The 15,557-nt window shown below is 33.5% G+C and overlaps 1 protein-coding gene across 2 annotated transcripts in view; it reads left to right on the top strand.

Moving 5' to 3' along the window:
• The window catches only part of TPR (translocated promoter region, nuclear basket protein), a 65,159-nt gene that overhangs the window by 33,008 nt on the left and 16,594 nt on the right, over window positions 1-15,557 (top strand). Inside the window, exons 27-40 of one of the 2 annotated variants that reach the window (XM_025377946.1) lie at window positions 124-308; window positions 737-884; window positions 2,826-2,963; window positions 3,056-3,187; window positions 4,469-4,599; window positions 6,027-6,237; window positions 7,116-7,259; window positions 7,572-7,770; window positions 8,713-8,918; window positions 9,129-9,190; window positions 9,721-9,929; window positions 10,874-11,146; window positions 11,937-12,103; window positions 12,718-12,801. In XM_025377946.1, the coding sequence (XP_025233731.1) occupies window positions 124-308; window positions 737-884; window positions 2,826-2,963; window positions 3,056-3,187; window positions 4,469-4,599; window positions 6,027-6,237; window positions 7,116-7,259; window positions 7,572-7,770; window positions 8,713-8,918; window positions 9,129-9,190; window positions 9,721-9,929; window positions 10,874-11,146; window positions 11,937-12,103; window positions 12,718-12,801 (2,289 nt within the window). The remainder of the gene's footprint in view (window positions 1-123; window positions 309-736; window positions 885-2,825; window positions 2,964-3,055; window positions 3,188-4,468; window positions 4,600-6,026; window positions 6,238-7,115; window positions 7,260-7,571; window positions 7,771-8,712; window positions 8,919-9,128; window positions 9,191-9,720; window positions 9,930-10,873; window positions 11,147-11,936; window positions 12,104-12,717; window positions 12,802-15,557) is intronic. The other variant, XM_025377955.1, reaches the window with a different exon arrangement.

A 15,557-nucleotide genomic window follows, 5' to 3' on the forward strand; every position in this document is an offset into this window, starting at 1 on the left:
AATTCTCCTGCCTCAGCCTCCCAAGTAGCTGGGATTATAGGCATTAGCCACCGTGCCTGACCAAGTTGTTTTTTAAAATGTGTATTGGAAAATCTGCTATTCTGATAGACTCTTGGCTTGCAGGATGAAGTTTCCAAATGTGTATGTCGCTGTGAAGATCTGGAGAAACAAAACAGATTACTTCATGATCAGATCGAAAAATTAAGTGACAAGGTCGTGGCCTCTGTGAAAGAAGGTGTACAAGGACCACTGAATGTATCTCTCAGTGAAGAAGGAAAATCTCAAGAACAAATTTTGGAAATTCTCAGGTAAATCATGTTCTTACTGCTTCATTTCTGTGGTATAACAACTGTGAAATAAAACTACAAATCATAAATTAAAGAGATTATACATAATTTTGATACAAAGTTCATTCTTCTATTTGTCAAAAAACTCATAACTTTTAACATTTACACATACTAATAAGTGACTAATAAGTTGAATCTGATAGTAGGAACTAGAGCAGATTTCTCTTGAAAAACTAAATGCCTTTCAGATCATTTTAGAGATGAACATTCTAAAGCCAGTGTCTATAAAAGAAAATAGAAATGCATTTCCCATTATTGTTTATTATTAATAAAAACATGTGAAATAGTTATTAAAGTCAATGATTTTTGTCATCTTACCAAATTATCCAAGTTTTGAAATGTTGGCTTTTTAAAATTCACATAAAATTTTAATATCTGTATTTTTGTAGATTTATACGACGAGAAAAAGAAATTGCTGAAACTAGGTTTGAGGTGGCTCAGGTTGAGAGTCTGCGTTATCGACAAAGGGTTGAACTTTTAGAAAGAGAGCTGCAGGAACTGCAAGATAGTCTAAATGCTGAAAGGGAGAAAGTCCAGGTAGGTATAGTAAGCTTTAAGAAAGCATTTGTTAAATCAAAAGAGAAACACTCATTTGTATCTCTACTATTTAGCATAACGTAAAATTTAACTTGAAGTAAGCATTCTTCTAAACTTATAAATTCATTAAGCTTTTGTTAAACACTAATATAGTATAGTGCTTAAAAGTAAAGGCTCTGTAACCACACTGCCTGGTTTCAGATTCTAGCTTCATACCATTAGCTGTGGCGTTGAGTACATTGTTTAACTTCCCTGCTCTTAGTTTCTTCATCTGTAATATTTGGATAATAATGAGGATTAATTGAGTTTGTGCACATGAAGCATTTAAAAGCATGTCTGGTATGTAGTGGGTGCTTAATAAATTCCAGCTGTCTTTATTTATTATAGTTATGGTTTATACATGTGGATAGTCATTCTAGGATAAAGTGATTTAAACTGCTACAGAATATCTTTCTCACCCAAGGACCAAAAAGTAGTAAAAACTAACAACCAAAGGAAAAGAAGCTGTGGTAGTGAAATGTGTGGTAATAACACAAGCTTGACTCCTTACGGCACGCTACCACCCAAAACTTACTGTTGAGTTACTTCATTCTTAGAAACTACAGTAATATACCCCCACATCTAGAAGGAAGGAAATTAAGATCTTAAAACATTCACCTCTTTTAACTGATAAGTAGTCAAAATGACTGTTAAGAAACCATTGAACAGGGAAAAGTAAATAATGAAGTTTATGGGATTTATGTGTTCAGCAGAAGCTAAAGTTTCCAGAATTATATCCTGTTTAATTCAAATGTATCTCACCATGGAAATAATAGAGCCTCCAGTTCAATGGAGTTAATACTTGGAGGAAAAGGGACAGAATCAGAGTCTGTAACAAAGATTGCGTATTGTTTCAGTCTTTTCTGCTTCCTTTTTTTTTCCTTTGGGCTATAGAAAGTAAATACTAGAAAATGCCTGCCCACCAACAAGTTCACAGGGAGAAACCAACTCTTAAATATAGGAAGAAGAGTCAATAAGTAACATAGATTATATAAAAAGTAATATAATGGGCCGGGCGCAGTGGCTCACGCCTGTAACCCTGCACTTTGGGAGGCCAAGGCAGGCAGATCATGAGGTCAGGAGATCGAGACCATCCTGGCTAACACGGTGAAACCCCATCTCTACTAAAATATAAAAAAATTAGCCGGGCGTAGTGGCGGGCTCCTGTAGTCTCAGCTACTCGGGAGGCTGAGGCAGGAGAATGGCATGAACCCGGGAGGCGGAGCTTGCAGTGAGCCAAGATCGTGCCACTGGACTCCAGCCTGGGCGACAGAGCGAGACTCCATCTCAAAAAATAATAAAACAATAATAATAATAATAATATAATGTCTGTCTAAGCTTGAACAGTATAGCATGGCAACCATGAAATATGCTATAGCTTTAAAAATAGTGGGGGAAGAAAGTAATATACCAAATGCAAAAGATGGATAATTATACCCTATGAGAAGGAAAAAATTCTTCACAGATAATTCGGTAAAATTTCTCATAACCAAAGTGATGAAACAAAGGATCAAAATAAAGAGATTTCTGAACAAGAGGGAATAAACTGAGATTAAAATAACATTTTAGAACTAATACTGAATTTAGTGCAGCAAGGAAAAAAAAGATACAGAAAGAAAAAAAAATAGAGATTTGGATTGATGTTTTTACCTAATGTTAATACGTTGTTGGTGAGATTTGTAGCATCTTTTCACTTTTATCTTTGTAATTCTTGTATTTGTTTAAACTGTGCAGTTAGCATGCCTCACAGAAAAATAAACATGAACTTTCAAAAATTTTAGTTCTAAAAGTTGAAACTTAAATCCTCTTTACTTTGTTGTAGGGAGGATTTGAGCTCATAGGAACAGGTAGACTTTCAACTATTGTTAGATGTTGGTATGTATATTTATTTGAAATGTTTAGGTAACTGCAAAAACAATGGCTCAGCATGAAGAACTGATGAAGAAAACTGAAACAATGAATGTAGTTATGGAGACCAATAAAATGCTAAGAGAAGAAAAGGAGAGACTAGAACAGGATCTACAGCAAATGCAAGCAAAGGTTTGTTGCTTGGTTATCAAGAGTGGAAGCATGTTATTTTTAATAATAAATGAATTTTTACATTTGTTGTTAAATGTTGACATGACTTTCAGGTAAGGAAACTGGAGTTAGATATTTTACCCTTACAAGAAGCAAATGCTGAGCTGAGTGAGAAAAGCGGTATGTTGCAGGCAGAAAAGAAGCTGTTAGAAGAGGATGTCAAACGTTGGAAAGCACGTAACCAGGTAAATGCAGTTAAAACTCTTCCAAAACATGGAAACGTGTGTTTTTAATAATAGGGGAAACTTAGGGGGATAAAGATATTTGAGGAACTAGTGAAAATTACTGTGTTTATTAGTGGAAGTCTATTATTTACATGTATTATGTTATTAACACATGTAAATATTTGACATGTTAAACTTATAACCCAATTTATTAAAAATTTGTTACATTATATACATTTCTAAAAAGCAGTTACTTTATTTTCCATAATTTAAAAGTTTTAGGCTTTCATTTTATCTCTAAAATATTTTTATACATGAAAATAGAAATCTGAGGCCAGACATGGTGGCTCATGCCTGTAATCCCAGAACTTTGGGAGGCCAAGATGGGAGGATTGCTTGAGCCCAGAAGTTTGAGACCAGCCTGGGCAATGTAGTGAGACTCCATCTCTACAAAAAATTAAAAATTAGCTGGGCATGGTGGTGCATGCCTGTAGTCCCATCTACTTGGGAGGCTGAGGCCAGAGGATTACTTGAGCCTAAGAGGTTGAAGCTGCAGTGAGTTGTGATCATGCCACTGCATGCTAGCCTGGGTGAGAGAGGGAGACGCTGTCTCAAAAACAAGCAAACTAGGAATCTGTATACTTTATTGAATTTATTGAAGCACTTTAAAAAGACTTGTTCACTGGAACATTTTTAGGGAGATGAAACCATGTTAACATACTGTGGTTAGAAACTCAGCTCTTTATTCAAACAAAAGGTTAGAAATCTGCCTTGCATGTACTAGTTATATGACTTGGGAGAGTTTCTTAACCTCTTGGAGCTTTAGTTTTCCTCATTTGTAAAATGAGGGAAACTCTTATCGCCTTTCGTGTGATAAAAAACGTAATATACGTAAAGCACGTTACCTGGCCTCTACAGAAGGTTTGTGTATTTAACTTGTAATGCATTATCTACATTTTTTTTCTTTTAAATGTCACTTCAATGAAATTAGATGCTTAATATTGAAAGTTTTGATTCTTTGGATCCCTTTATTTGGCTTCTAACTAATCTGAAATGTTTATTCACAAATATGAAAATATAATGAGCAGTTAATGACATTTGATCTGTTTTCCTCTTCCGTTTTGGCTAGACTTCTTAGCCAAACCAAAGCTAAGTTTGATCTTAGTATCTTTTAGTTCCATGCTTGATTACTTTACATGCAAGTAACCTAATGTAAACATAATCAGATATTCTTCCATTTTATTATAGCACATTTGTTTCATAAAACCTAAAAAAATCAAGTAAGCATTTTTGTTATTCTAGCATCTAGTAAGTCAACAGAAAGATCCAGATACAGAAGAATATCGGAAGCTCCTTTCTGAAAAGGAAGTTCATACTAAGCGTATTCAACAGTTGACAGAAGAAATTGGTAGACTTAAAGCTGAAATTGCAAGGTATATTGAAAGAAGCCTTAAATCATATATAATATATAAAATCTTAAAGAAGTTTATTTTACTTACTTACATGACTCCCCAAGTGCCTGCCTCGTGGTTTAAGAAAGAATGGAACGTGCTAGAGCACTCATATCTGACTTGCGTCTACTTTGTAGAGTCAAGCAGTGATTTAATATTATGCCTTCATATATAAAGTATGTATGAGAATATCCTCATTATAGATAATTATTTCTCTATATTTTATTTTTTAAAGAGCTACTCAGTAGAAGTCTAAAGCTAAGTTTATAGCTATCAAAGACTTTTACAAGTAGCTTTTGTGTTGTTGTTGTTGTTTTGGTTAGCTGATATTTGTGACTCTGTAAGGGAAGTGGGTTTTATTGCTTTGGCTTTTTTGTTCCTTTTTGTGGAGAACAGTGTTTCCCTCTGTTGCCCAGGCAGGTCTCAAACTCCTGGGCTCAAGCTGTCCTCCCACTTCTGCCTCCCTAAGAGCTGGAATTACAGGCATGAGCCATCATGCCTGGCCAAAGGAAGTTTTTAAGTCTTAATTTTTTCTTGCATGAACTAATAGCAAAGTGTTGCCCCTTTAAAATTAAGAAATTAAATATTAATGTTTCTGGTTTACCTTTTCTTAAGCTTTAGTGTAATTTGTCCATATCATGACCCCATCTATATATTGCTTTACAACTTACAAATTTGTGTGTTTTTTATACATACTTGTGTATATATATTCTCTTTGTAGCAATAGTCTAGCATGTTAAGTAGAAGAGTTATATTTTAATCTTAAAAATGAAGAACCTAAGATTCAAAAAGATTGACTACCTAATTCAGGCCATCTGATTTCAAGTTCAGTTCAAAATTAACCCGTACTCTTAATTCAGGCCATCTGATTTCAAGTTCAGTCCAGGATATAGTACAGGCATTGGCAAACTATAGCCCACAGACTAATGTGACCCATGATTTGGTTTTGTACAGCCTATAAGCCAAGACTGATTTTTATATTTTTAAAGCATTGTTGAAGAAAAATGCAGCAAAGACTTTGTGGCTTGCAAAGTATAGCATATTCTAATATCCGGCCCTTTACAGAAAAAATTTGACAATACTCAATGCAGTAGAAAGAGGGTGGGTTTTACTCTCAAGCAAGTCTGAATTAAAATCTGAGTACCATCACTTGATTTTAGTTTGTGAAATTGCGCATGTTACTTGACCACTGGTAACTCCGTTTTTCTCATCTCTAAAATGCACATGTAAACCTATGTAATAAGATCTTGCCTAAGGGCTGTAAATTTGTAAGTTCTTACCTTTGAAGTATGTGGGTATTTTTTAGGATTTTCAAAAAAAAAAATTTTATTAAAGCAGTATAACGTAAAGTTACATTGAACTTCAAAATTTGAAAGAAAAATCTTTATTTTTTCCTCCATTTTTTAAAGATCAAATGCATCTTTGACTAACAACCAGAACTTAATTCAGAGTCTGAAGGAAGATCTAAATAAAGTAAGAACTGAAAAGGAAACCATCCAGAAGGACTTAGATGCCAAAATAATTGATATCCAAGAAAAAGTCAAAACTATTACTCAAGTAAAGAAAATTGGACGTAGGTACAAGACTCAATATGAAGAACTTAAAGCACAACAGGATAAGGTATTTTGAAGAAGCTTTTCTTACAAAAAAAAATTAGGATGAATGTTACGAAATCTTATTTCTTTGTAATTTTGAATATTACTAGCTTTCAGATACTAAACTCGTGTAACCATATATGATATCTTTATTTAAGATTAGTTCTTTAATATGCTGAAAATGCATTATAAACTCACAAATTTTGGTAAATACTAGATATATTTTGGTTCAGTTTTCACCTTTCAAGTACTCTCCATTTTCAAAGCTATGTTCTTATAACTCATTGGTAATTACAATTGGATATTTAAAAATGATGACTAATCAGGTTTTGTATAGTTTTAAATAAATTATTTATGTTAACCACCTATCAAAAAAATTCAGAAATCTTTATTATATTTATATTTTGAATCTAAATGTTGTTTTTAATTCCTGAAGGTAAGGAATTTGTATATTGAGAATTACGTATTTATTACATGTTGGATTAGAAAATAAAGAAAAAAATTCGCAATTACTACCCCTTTGTTTTAGCCACTATTAGTACATTAGTATCCCTTTTCATACATATAAGCGATGTGTTTTTTCAAAGAAATAATATTATATGCTTATATTATTTTGTAGTCTGCTTTTTTCACTTCATTCATTATTATGAAAATGCAGTTCAGTGTTGAAAATTCAACTATAATGCATCATTTTGATTAGCTGTTTAGTATTCAGTTATGTGGAAAACCACAACTAGTTCCCCGTTTTTGGAGATTACAGTTGTTTCATAGAAAATTCTGTTTCGAATACCTTCAAGGATAAAGTTTCTTTGCAAAGCTGTGATTATTTTCTTAGACAAACTTGCAGAAATGGAATTACTGAACATAAATATTTAAGTGTATTATTACTGTTTGTTGTCTTAGGTTATGGAGACATCGGCTCAGTCCTCTGGAGACCATCAGGAACAGCATGTTTTAGTCCAGGAAATGCAGGAACTCAAAGAAACGCTCAACCAAGCTGAAACAAAATCAAAATCACTCGAGAGTCAAGTAGAGAATCTGCAGAAGGTATGAGTGTGAGAACAGTCTGTTCCTAATTCTTTCCTGTTATACACCTGAAGAAATATGTACTAACTACTGACAGTTTCTCTTACCATGTGGGAATGGATACATTTTATTCGTTTTACTTGGAATGGCTCGTGTAAGTAAGTAGTACCCAGTCATCTTCAGGTGTGCATTTAGTTGGTCTGACCACCATTTTTATGCTTCTATTTAATCTTTTAAAGAGCAAATTAATAAGTTATACTTTAAGTTGCTACCACATACAGTTTATATTGAAATGATTGAATTCCATGGTGAATACTTTGTTTTCCTTTAAAGACATTATCTGAAAAAGAGACAGAAGCAAGAAATCTCCAGGAACAGACTGTGCAACTTCAGTCTGAACTTTCACGACTTCGTCAGGATCTTCAAGATAGAACCACACAGGAGGAACAGCTCCGACAACAGATAACTGAAAAGGAAGAAAAAACCAGAAAAGCTATTGTAGCAGCAAAATCAAAAATTGCACACTTAGCTGGTAAATACCTGTTTAAAGTTTGAACTTGGTAGTGAAAGTTGGTTGTGTGTTGCAGGCTTAAAATTAAATGGAATAGAAATAAAAGGTATCTACTATGAAGGGTGTGTTTGTGTCTGTGTGTGTGTGTGCGCTTTAAATATTAGGAATAATTAGTTGGACACAAAGAGCAAGTGATGAGGATGTCCTTGATATGATGAAATTTTTCTCAATTGTTGGCTGGCAATAGATAATGGAGTACTGCTATCCTTCTGCTTTCATGAATAACAATTTTATCTTGTGACAGAGATCCTTTGAGCCCAGACTATGCTGCCTACACACCTTATGTAGACTGCATAAAGATCTTTACCATTCCAGGGATTTTTTTGTGCCTCATATGGTAGAGGGCCCCTGTAGCTCTTTGGGGAGAATATCATGTCAAATTTATGAAGAACCTAGTTCTTCAAGGCTCAGGGGTTTATTCAGCCTTGCCTGTCAGTCTGCTGAGTAGTTAAATAAAATGTCAAATCAGTTGGGTTTTGTTACAGGCATTTTTTTTTAAATGATCTTTAAGACAATGTCCTAACAACTTACTTGATTTTAAAAGTTCTTGAATTATTTTTAAACAGTGCTGTAGATTATATGAAATAAAAATTTTGCAATTCATAATAATGAATGATACATTGAAATATAAAAGAGCTTCTGCTAACTCAGATCTTTAGTTTGTTGAGATTTTAGTTAGGAAAAAGTAAATTTTTATGTTGGAGTAAGTATATTTTATATTCTAGTAATAAGTTAAAACATGAATGTACTTAGAACTTTGCTCATTGAGATGTATAGTATATCATAACTAATGTAGATGTTATAGTAGTAGAATCTGATGTGACCACGTGTCAATTAAGTGCATAAATGTTGTTTTAAATGTTTGATTATAATATTAATATAATCACCTGGTTACTTCTTTAGGTGTAAAAGATCAGCTAACTAAAGAAAATGAGGAGCTTAAACAAAGGAATGGAGCCTTAGATCAGCAGAAAGATGAATTGGATGTTCGTATTACTGCTCTAAAGTCCCAATATGAAGGTCGAATTAGTCGCTTGGAAAGAGAACTCAGGGAGCATCAAGAGAGACACCTTGAGCAGAGAGATGAGCCTCAAGAACCTTCTAATAAGGTGATTAGCTAATTCTGCTTAAGTAACAAATTGTTTTTCTTTGTACATTTTACTTGAAAGTGCCTGGTGACATAGGAGCCTTTGTCAGAGTGAATTTTGGCTAAAATTCAATATATGCAGAGAGAATTAACAATAGTGAAATATTTTTTGTAGCATTTTTAGTGGACTCTTGTGGGCTAGGAACAACAATCAAGAGCTTTCTCTTTATAGGTCCCTGAACAGCAGAGACAGATCACGTTGAAAACAACTCCAGCTTCTGGTGAAAGAGGAATGTGAGTTTTAGTTATTTCATAGTCTGTTATTTTTCTTTTAAAGCTCGGGGAATATCTAGTGATCTTCCTGTTTAGGAAACAGAAATCTGTGTATTCTATTGTAAAAACATACACTAAAGAGTTATTTTCTCTGCAAAACTGTATCATGTGTTTGCCAACTTGTTTTCAGCATACTTTCAGTCCTATCAGATGAAGCTTTGTGACAGAGAAAACATCTCTCATCTTTTAGTTTACAGTTGGTTTCTAAGGCTGCTACTGATTTTCCCCGTGATGTTACATGATGACAGATATAAAATGCTGGGCTGAGACTTGGGTTCAGCAATTCAGCAGCTGGATACATTCTGCATTGTCAGGATGCACCACACTGGAGCATTCCCTGTATAGTTTTTAATGCTTAAATTCAAAACAGCTTTAATAAGGCTCTGAAATATTTAGTGAACAAAAAAATAGAGACCTGTACTCACTGTGTTTTTAAAAGTATTTGTGTAATAATTTGTTATTAGTTATTCTTGCATTTTCTCCTCTATTAGTGCCAGCACCTCAGACCCACCAACAGCCAATATCAAGCCAACTCCTGTTGTGTCTACTCCAAGTAAAGTGACAGCTGCAGCTTTGGCTGGAAATAAGTCAACACCCAGGGCGAGTATCCGCCCAATGGTTACACCTGCAACTGTTACAAATCCCACTACTACCCCAACAGCTACAGTGATGCCCACTACACAAGTGGAATCACAGGAAGGTTAGTAAAATAATACAGATCTGATGAGACTGATTGCTTATTTAGATTTATTATGAGAAAATGACAGTAATTTCAAAGATAAATGAAGCGTCCAGTACAGCTGAAGTCAATGTCATTATAAAAATGGATGCTTAATATTTGCAGTACATACTTCTAGGACCAAACATTTCACTTGTAATGACAAAGAATATATGAAATCCACTTTGGAAAATCATACTGAATTACTGGCTCAACCCAACATTGCTTTCTCACTGAACCTGACCATTTCATTGCTTTCTTCAATTTTTTCCCATGACATTCTGTTACTCATTACAGCAGTTACAACTTTGTATTTTATTCTGTGGTATACATGCCTTTTTACTCCACTACATTGAGCTCCTCAAGGGCAAAAATCTTGGCTTCTTATTGTTTAATCCCTTTACCTAACTCCACAGTAGGTGTTCAGTAAAACTTTGCTACCTGCATAGTTCCTTATATTCTTATCTTGATAAATGTTAGAATTCAGTAAATTATTCAAGTGTATCTGTGCTATGAAAATACAGAATGTTTTATTTCAACTACATCCAATAAACTAAATATATTACTAATTACATTTACTATCTGTTATATCAATTAAAAACAAAATGATGCTTAATGAAAAATTCTAATTATACTTCGAGCTTAATTTCATTAATTTTATTCAACAGTAATTTAAATGAGTAGATGCAAAATCAGTTTCAGATACTTATTTATTTAATTGAGCCAACATTTTATTGCATGCTACTTGTCAATTACATAGGGAATATAAAAATCCATAATACATTACCTTTACCCACAGTGTATTTGTCTACTAAGTGCCAAGAGAATCCTTGTGAAAGGTGACGTTTACCACAGAATAGGGAAAGATAATTTCAGTTTTGATGAAAGTAGAAGTCTTATATTCAGCATTATAATTATTTTTTCAGCTATGCAGTCAGAAGGGCCTGTGGAACATGTTCCAGTTTTTGGAAGCACAAGTGGATCCGTTCGTTCTACTAGTCCTAATGTCCAGCCTTCTATCTCTCAACCTATTTTAACTGTTCAGCAACAAACACAGGCTACAGCTTTTGTGCAACCCACTCAACAGAGTCATCCTCAGATTGAGCCTGTCAATCAGGAGTTATCTTCAAACATAGTAGAGGTTGTTCAGAGTTCACCAGTTGAGCGGCCTTCTACTTCCACTGCAGTATTTGGCACAGGTAAGATTAATTTTAAAATGAAGTCAGAGTAGACCTATGCATTTATAAGATCTCGAGTATATCTTGAGTTATATATCTTGAGTATATCTTGAGTATATATATCTTGAGTGTTCTTTGTACAAATGAAGTTAAGTAAACCTATGCAATTATGATATCTTATATGTATTATAATACATATCACAAGTACTCTTTGTGCATACTTGCTTTCTACCAGATATTAGAATGAACGAATATATTACTAACATTTTATTTCATGTTTACTGCTGAATATGACTATTTTAGATCAGTTGTTTGTCATTAAGATGATTTTCCCCCTCCAGTTACTTTTTTTTACTGGTTTTACCTATTAACATAAAACATATTGTATGTAATTTAACGGAGGTCCAGAGGACTAAAAGACACCTAAGATAAGACTATATACTGATTTACATATAGTGTACATTTTTTCTTATTCAAGGAGTCCTGAGTTTTGTAGAAGGTCCCATGTAAACTTTGTAAATAACAACATATTAGTATAATCTCAGTGAATCAGATATATTGTAAAAATTGGTTGACTTTATTAAGCAAAGCGTGGGTTGGTATAAAAACATTGACTCAGAGCGTAAGTTGCTCTTTGTTTACCCATAGCTTAGCAGAAACAAATTATGTTGATGCATTGATCTAGGAGTTGGTTGAGTGTCTTTTAGTAATCTGTACAATTAAATGTTTACTGTGTTCTCCTTTAGTTAAGTGACTGTATTGGGTAAATTATCTTTATCTAAATCGAGTTATGATCATGCTCTAATTCAAGATTTATGTAATTTCAAAGTTTCAGCTACCCCCAGTTCTTCTTTGCCAAAGCGTACACGTGAAGAGGAAGAGGATAGCACCATAGAAGCATCAGACCAAGTCTCTGATGATACAGTGGAAATGCCTCTTCCAAAGAAGTTGAAAAGCGTTACACCCGTAGGAACTGAGGTGCATAAAGTTCTTTTTGTCGATTTTAACCTTTACCAGTAGAGTTAAGGTACTCTTTTCAGTTATAGCCTAGAGAAAATTAATCTTTTGGGACCAAAATGTTTTATCTGGAAAACACTTTTATTGAACTTTCTACAAAGATTCCACTGACAACCCAGGTATTGTTGCCAACAGTGTTTCATGTTCTTGCATATCTTTAATTTGTTTCTATTTCAATAAAAAAACACAGTTATAAAAACATAAATTGAATTTCATCTCAGCTTTTAAATATCATGGACATAAACTGTTACCTGCTGTCTTTTTCTAAGATTAACCAAAATTATATTCCTTTTTGTTGTTAAGATTAAATTATAATGAAGCAGGTTTCAAATCAAACATTAAGGCTACTAAATTAATTGTATTAGCATGTATTAATGTTCATAAACCTTACTTTGTGTATACTGAGGAGGAATGTGATTATAATTTTTAAATAAAATTTTCTTTATTTTTCTATAGTTTCATGAAATTAAAGATTTGAAGGGTTTTTTCAAATGAGAGAACTAACAAAAACAGGTAACCCTTCATCTTCATCTGCTACACTGATATGGTTAATATATTAGTGTATTATGATACAGGAAGAAGTTATGGCAGAAGAAAGTACTGATGGAGAGGTGGAGACTCAGGTATACAACCAGGATTCTCAAGATTCCATTGGAGAAGTAAGTAAAAACATACCTAACATAGCAAACTGTTGCTTTTCATGAATGAAATTAGCTTTGACAGATTGAAACATTATTTGGTCTTTTTTTTTTACTTGTTCTTACTATATTTAATGAAATTAAATTAATCATTGCAGAGTCTGCTTTCTTTTACTCCTATGAGTATAGTGTACTGCCTTCTAAACTTATATTAAAGAAATGTTTTTGTTCATATATAGCACAGATTTCCAGATTTTTTAGAGTTGTGAGCCAAGATTTTTCACTATTTTAATTACATGGAATACAAGAGTGCTAGTTGCGTCTGGAGTTAATTCATAGTACCCCATTTGCTGCTTCTCTCTTACTCCCCTGTATTATTTCCCTTACAGAATTAAAGTAATCCATAAGAGGAAATGCATTTATGCACCTCTTCATTTTTTGATCTTAATCATTGAGTTTCCTCTAGAGCAGTTTTACTAGTGGAGAGAATATAGACCCTGAAGTTACAAAGCATGAGGTGAGCTTTGTGACTGTAAAGCATGTCCTTAATTCCCTGCATTGTCTCATTTGTCAAAAAATACAAAGTAGTACCTGCCACATATTAGGCACTCAGGGTATTATTACTTTCCTTTCTTCCCTCTGTCCCACAAAATGAGAATTCATATTGTCATCCAGAAGACCCCCAGGGTGGCTAAATACTGTTTAATAGAAAGGAGAGCTTTATTAGTGATATCATTTTGCTAATGAGGAAGAGATAGTCTCCAGCATGGACCAGAGGTGTTTTGTCTTCACACAGGGCAGGGACAGGTGTGGTTGTATGCCTCACAGGGTCCTTATTACACAATAGAATCATACATATTCAGCAGGTTTGGGGAAAAAGCTATACATATTTATGAGGGGAACTGAGCATATGAACAGTAGGTAAACCTATATAATATACATCCTGTGTTCACTTTGGGGCAGGGTTTTAGCACTAAAATGAGCTGGAATCTGGCTCTTTATGTGAAGAGTGAACAAAAGGTGAACTACAGGACACAAAGACAGTTTGTGCTCAGCCTCTTTAAGCAGGCTGAAACTAGCTTAAGGTGTCTGCTGCAGCTGTTTGCCAGTCCTCTCTACAGTCAGAGTTGTAGTCGTCTGTATTGTAAATCAGAGATAGAAGTCTGATAACTTGCCCGATAGCTCCAATTAGAGGAGTTTAGCAAAGTCGTATTTTTTTTAATTGTACATACGAATTTAGAAATTTACCGTGCCAGCCAGGCCCTGAACCCTTGACCTACAGGTAACTTTTGTTTCCTTAACCTTTGGGTTTGTCTTAGTTGACAAAATGGCATCTATTTTGGTCTCTCAGATCACAATATATGATAGTAATTAAATATCAATATTTAACACTGAACTCATTACTATATGCCAAATGTTGATCTAAGAAATTTTTATTTATTGACTAATTTAATCTTCATTATACCTCATAGTTACAGAAACTGATACCCAGATAAAGTAGTGTACCGAAGTTCACATAGCATTGGAACTCAGATTCAAACCCAGGCTAGGTAGTTTTCAACTGTCCTAAGCTTGAAATAGTACTTTTCTCTGGATAAACTTTCTGAATCATCTTATGCTATAATTATTTTATCCATGTAAAATTAAGGAATTATCTCAAGCTAACCATAAATAGCCATATCGCAAGTAAATTTTAGTTTCTTAGCTGCGTTAATTTTGTAAGCTAATTTTACCAGCTTTCTTTGAAAACACTAAACTAAATCTTCAGATGAATATGTAGTACAAGTCGAACATCCCTAATTTGAAAATTCAAAACTTTTTAGGTGCCAATGTGCAAGCCACATGTGTAATGTTCCACAGCTGACTTAATGTGATGGGCCACAGTCAAAACAGTCAGAACTTCATTTTACACACAGAACTATTAAAAATACTGTGTCAGATTAACTTCAGGCTATGGGTATAAGGTATATATGAAACATAAGTGAATTTTGCATTTATGCTTGGATCTTACAGATATCTCATTATGGATATGCAAATATTCCAAAATCCTAAAAAATCCAAAATCTGAAACACTTCTGGACCCAGGCATTTTAGATAAGTTATTCAGAGCGTACTATAAATGATATCTTTTTCATCTATCCTTTAGAGAGCATTGTTTCTGAAGAACATAATAATTTGAAAATAATAAGATGTGAATTTCTGCTTTCTTGTCAGACTTGGTTAAATTATACTGAAATCTTCTGCGAAAGCTTTTTCTTGAAATTGGCAAAATTGTCTGTGACTCCAAAATACCATTTGGATTTTATTCTACCCTTCTAGCATTGTCTACTGAATGTGTAACAGTTTATTTTTCTGATTTTCTGACAGTGAAGCAGATGTTCTTTACAAGTGATGCTTTTTCTGAAATAAGCATGTCACTTTGAGGCACTTTTTAAATTAAATCATGACTTACTCATTTTTTCCATTATGGCATGTGTAATTTTTTATGAATGTCTTAGTTTAAAAGATACTGTTGCTGGCTTATATGAAAAAATGATTTTAGTGAGTGCTTAAGCCAAAACGACATTTAACTTTTGATAGTAAATGTTATAAATGAAGTTAAAATAATAGTTTATTTCAGTAGTTAACAAAATAGAATTGTGGAAATAGATTGAGCAAGAAATTATCTAGTATCTGATATATTTATTTTGGTGTGAAGGCTTGGAATAATTGGAGTTTTGGGGAGGGAAGAAGTTCTTTGTAAAAAGACAACAATAATAACTTATGTATTCAGTGCT

The sequence above is a fragment of the Theropithecus gelada genome, chromosome 1, assembly GCF_003255815.1.
Source record: "Theropithecus gelada isolate Dixy chromosome 1, Tgel_1.0, whole genome shotgun sequence".
Classification (NCBI taxonomy): Eukaryota; Metazoa; Chordata; class Mammalia; order Primates; family Cercopithecidae; genus Theropithecus; species Theropithecus gelada.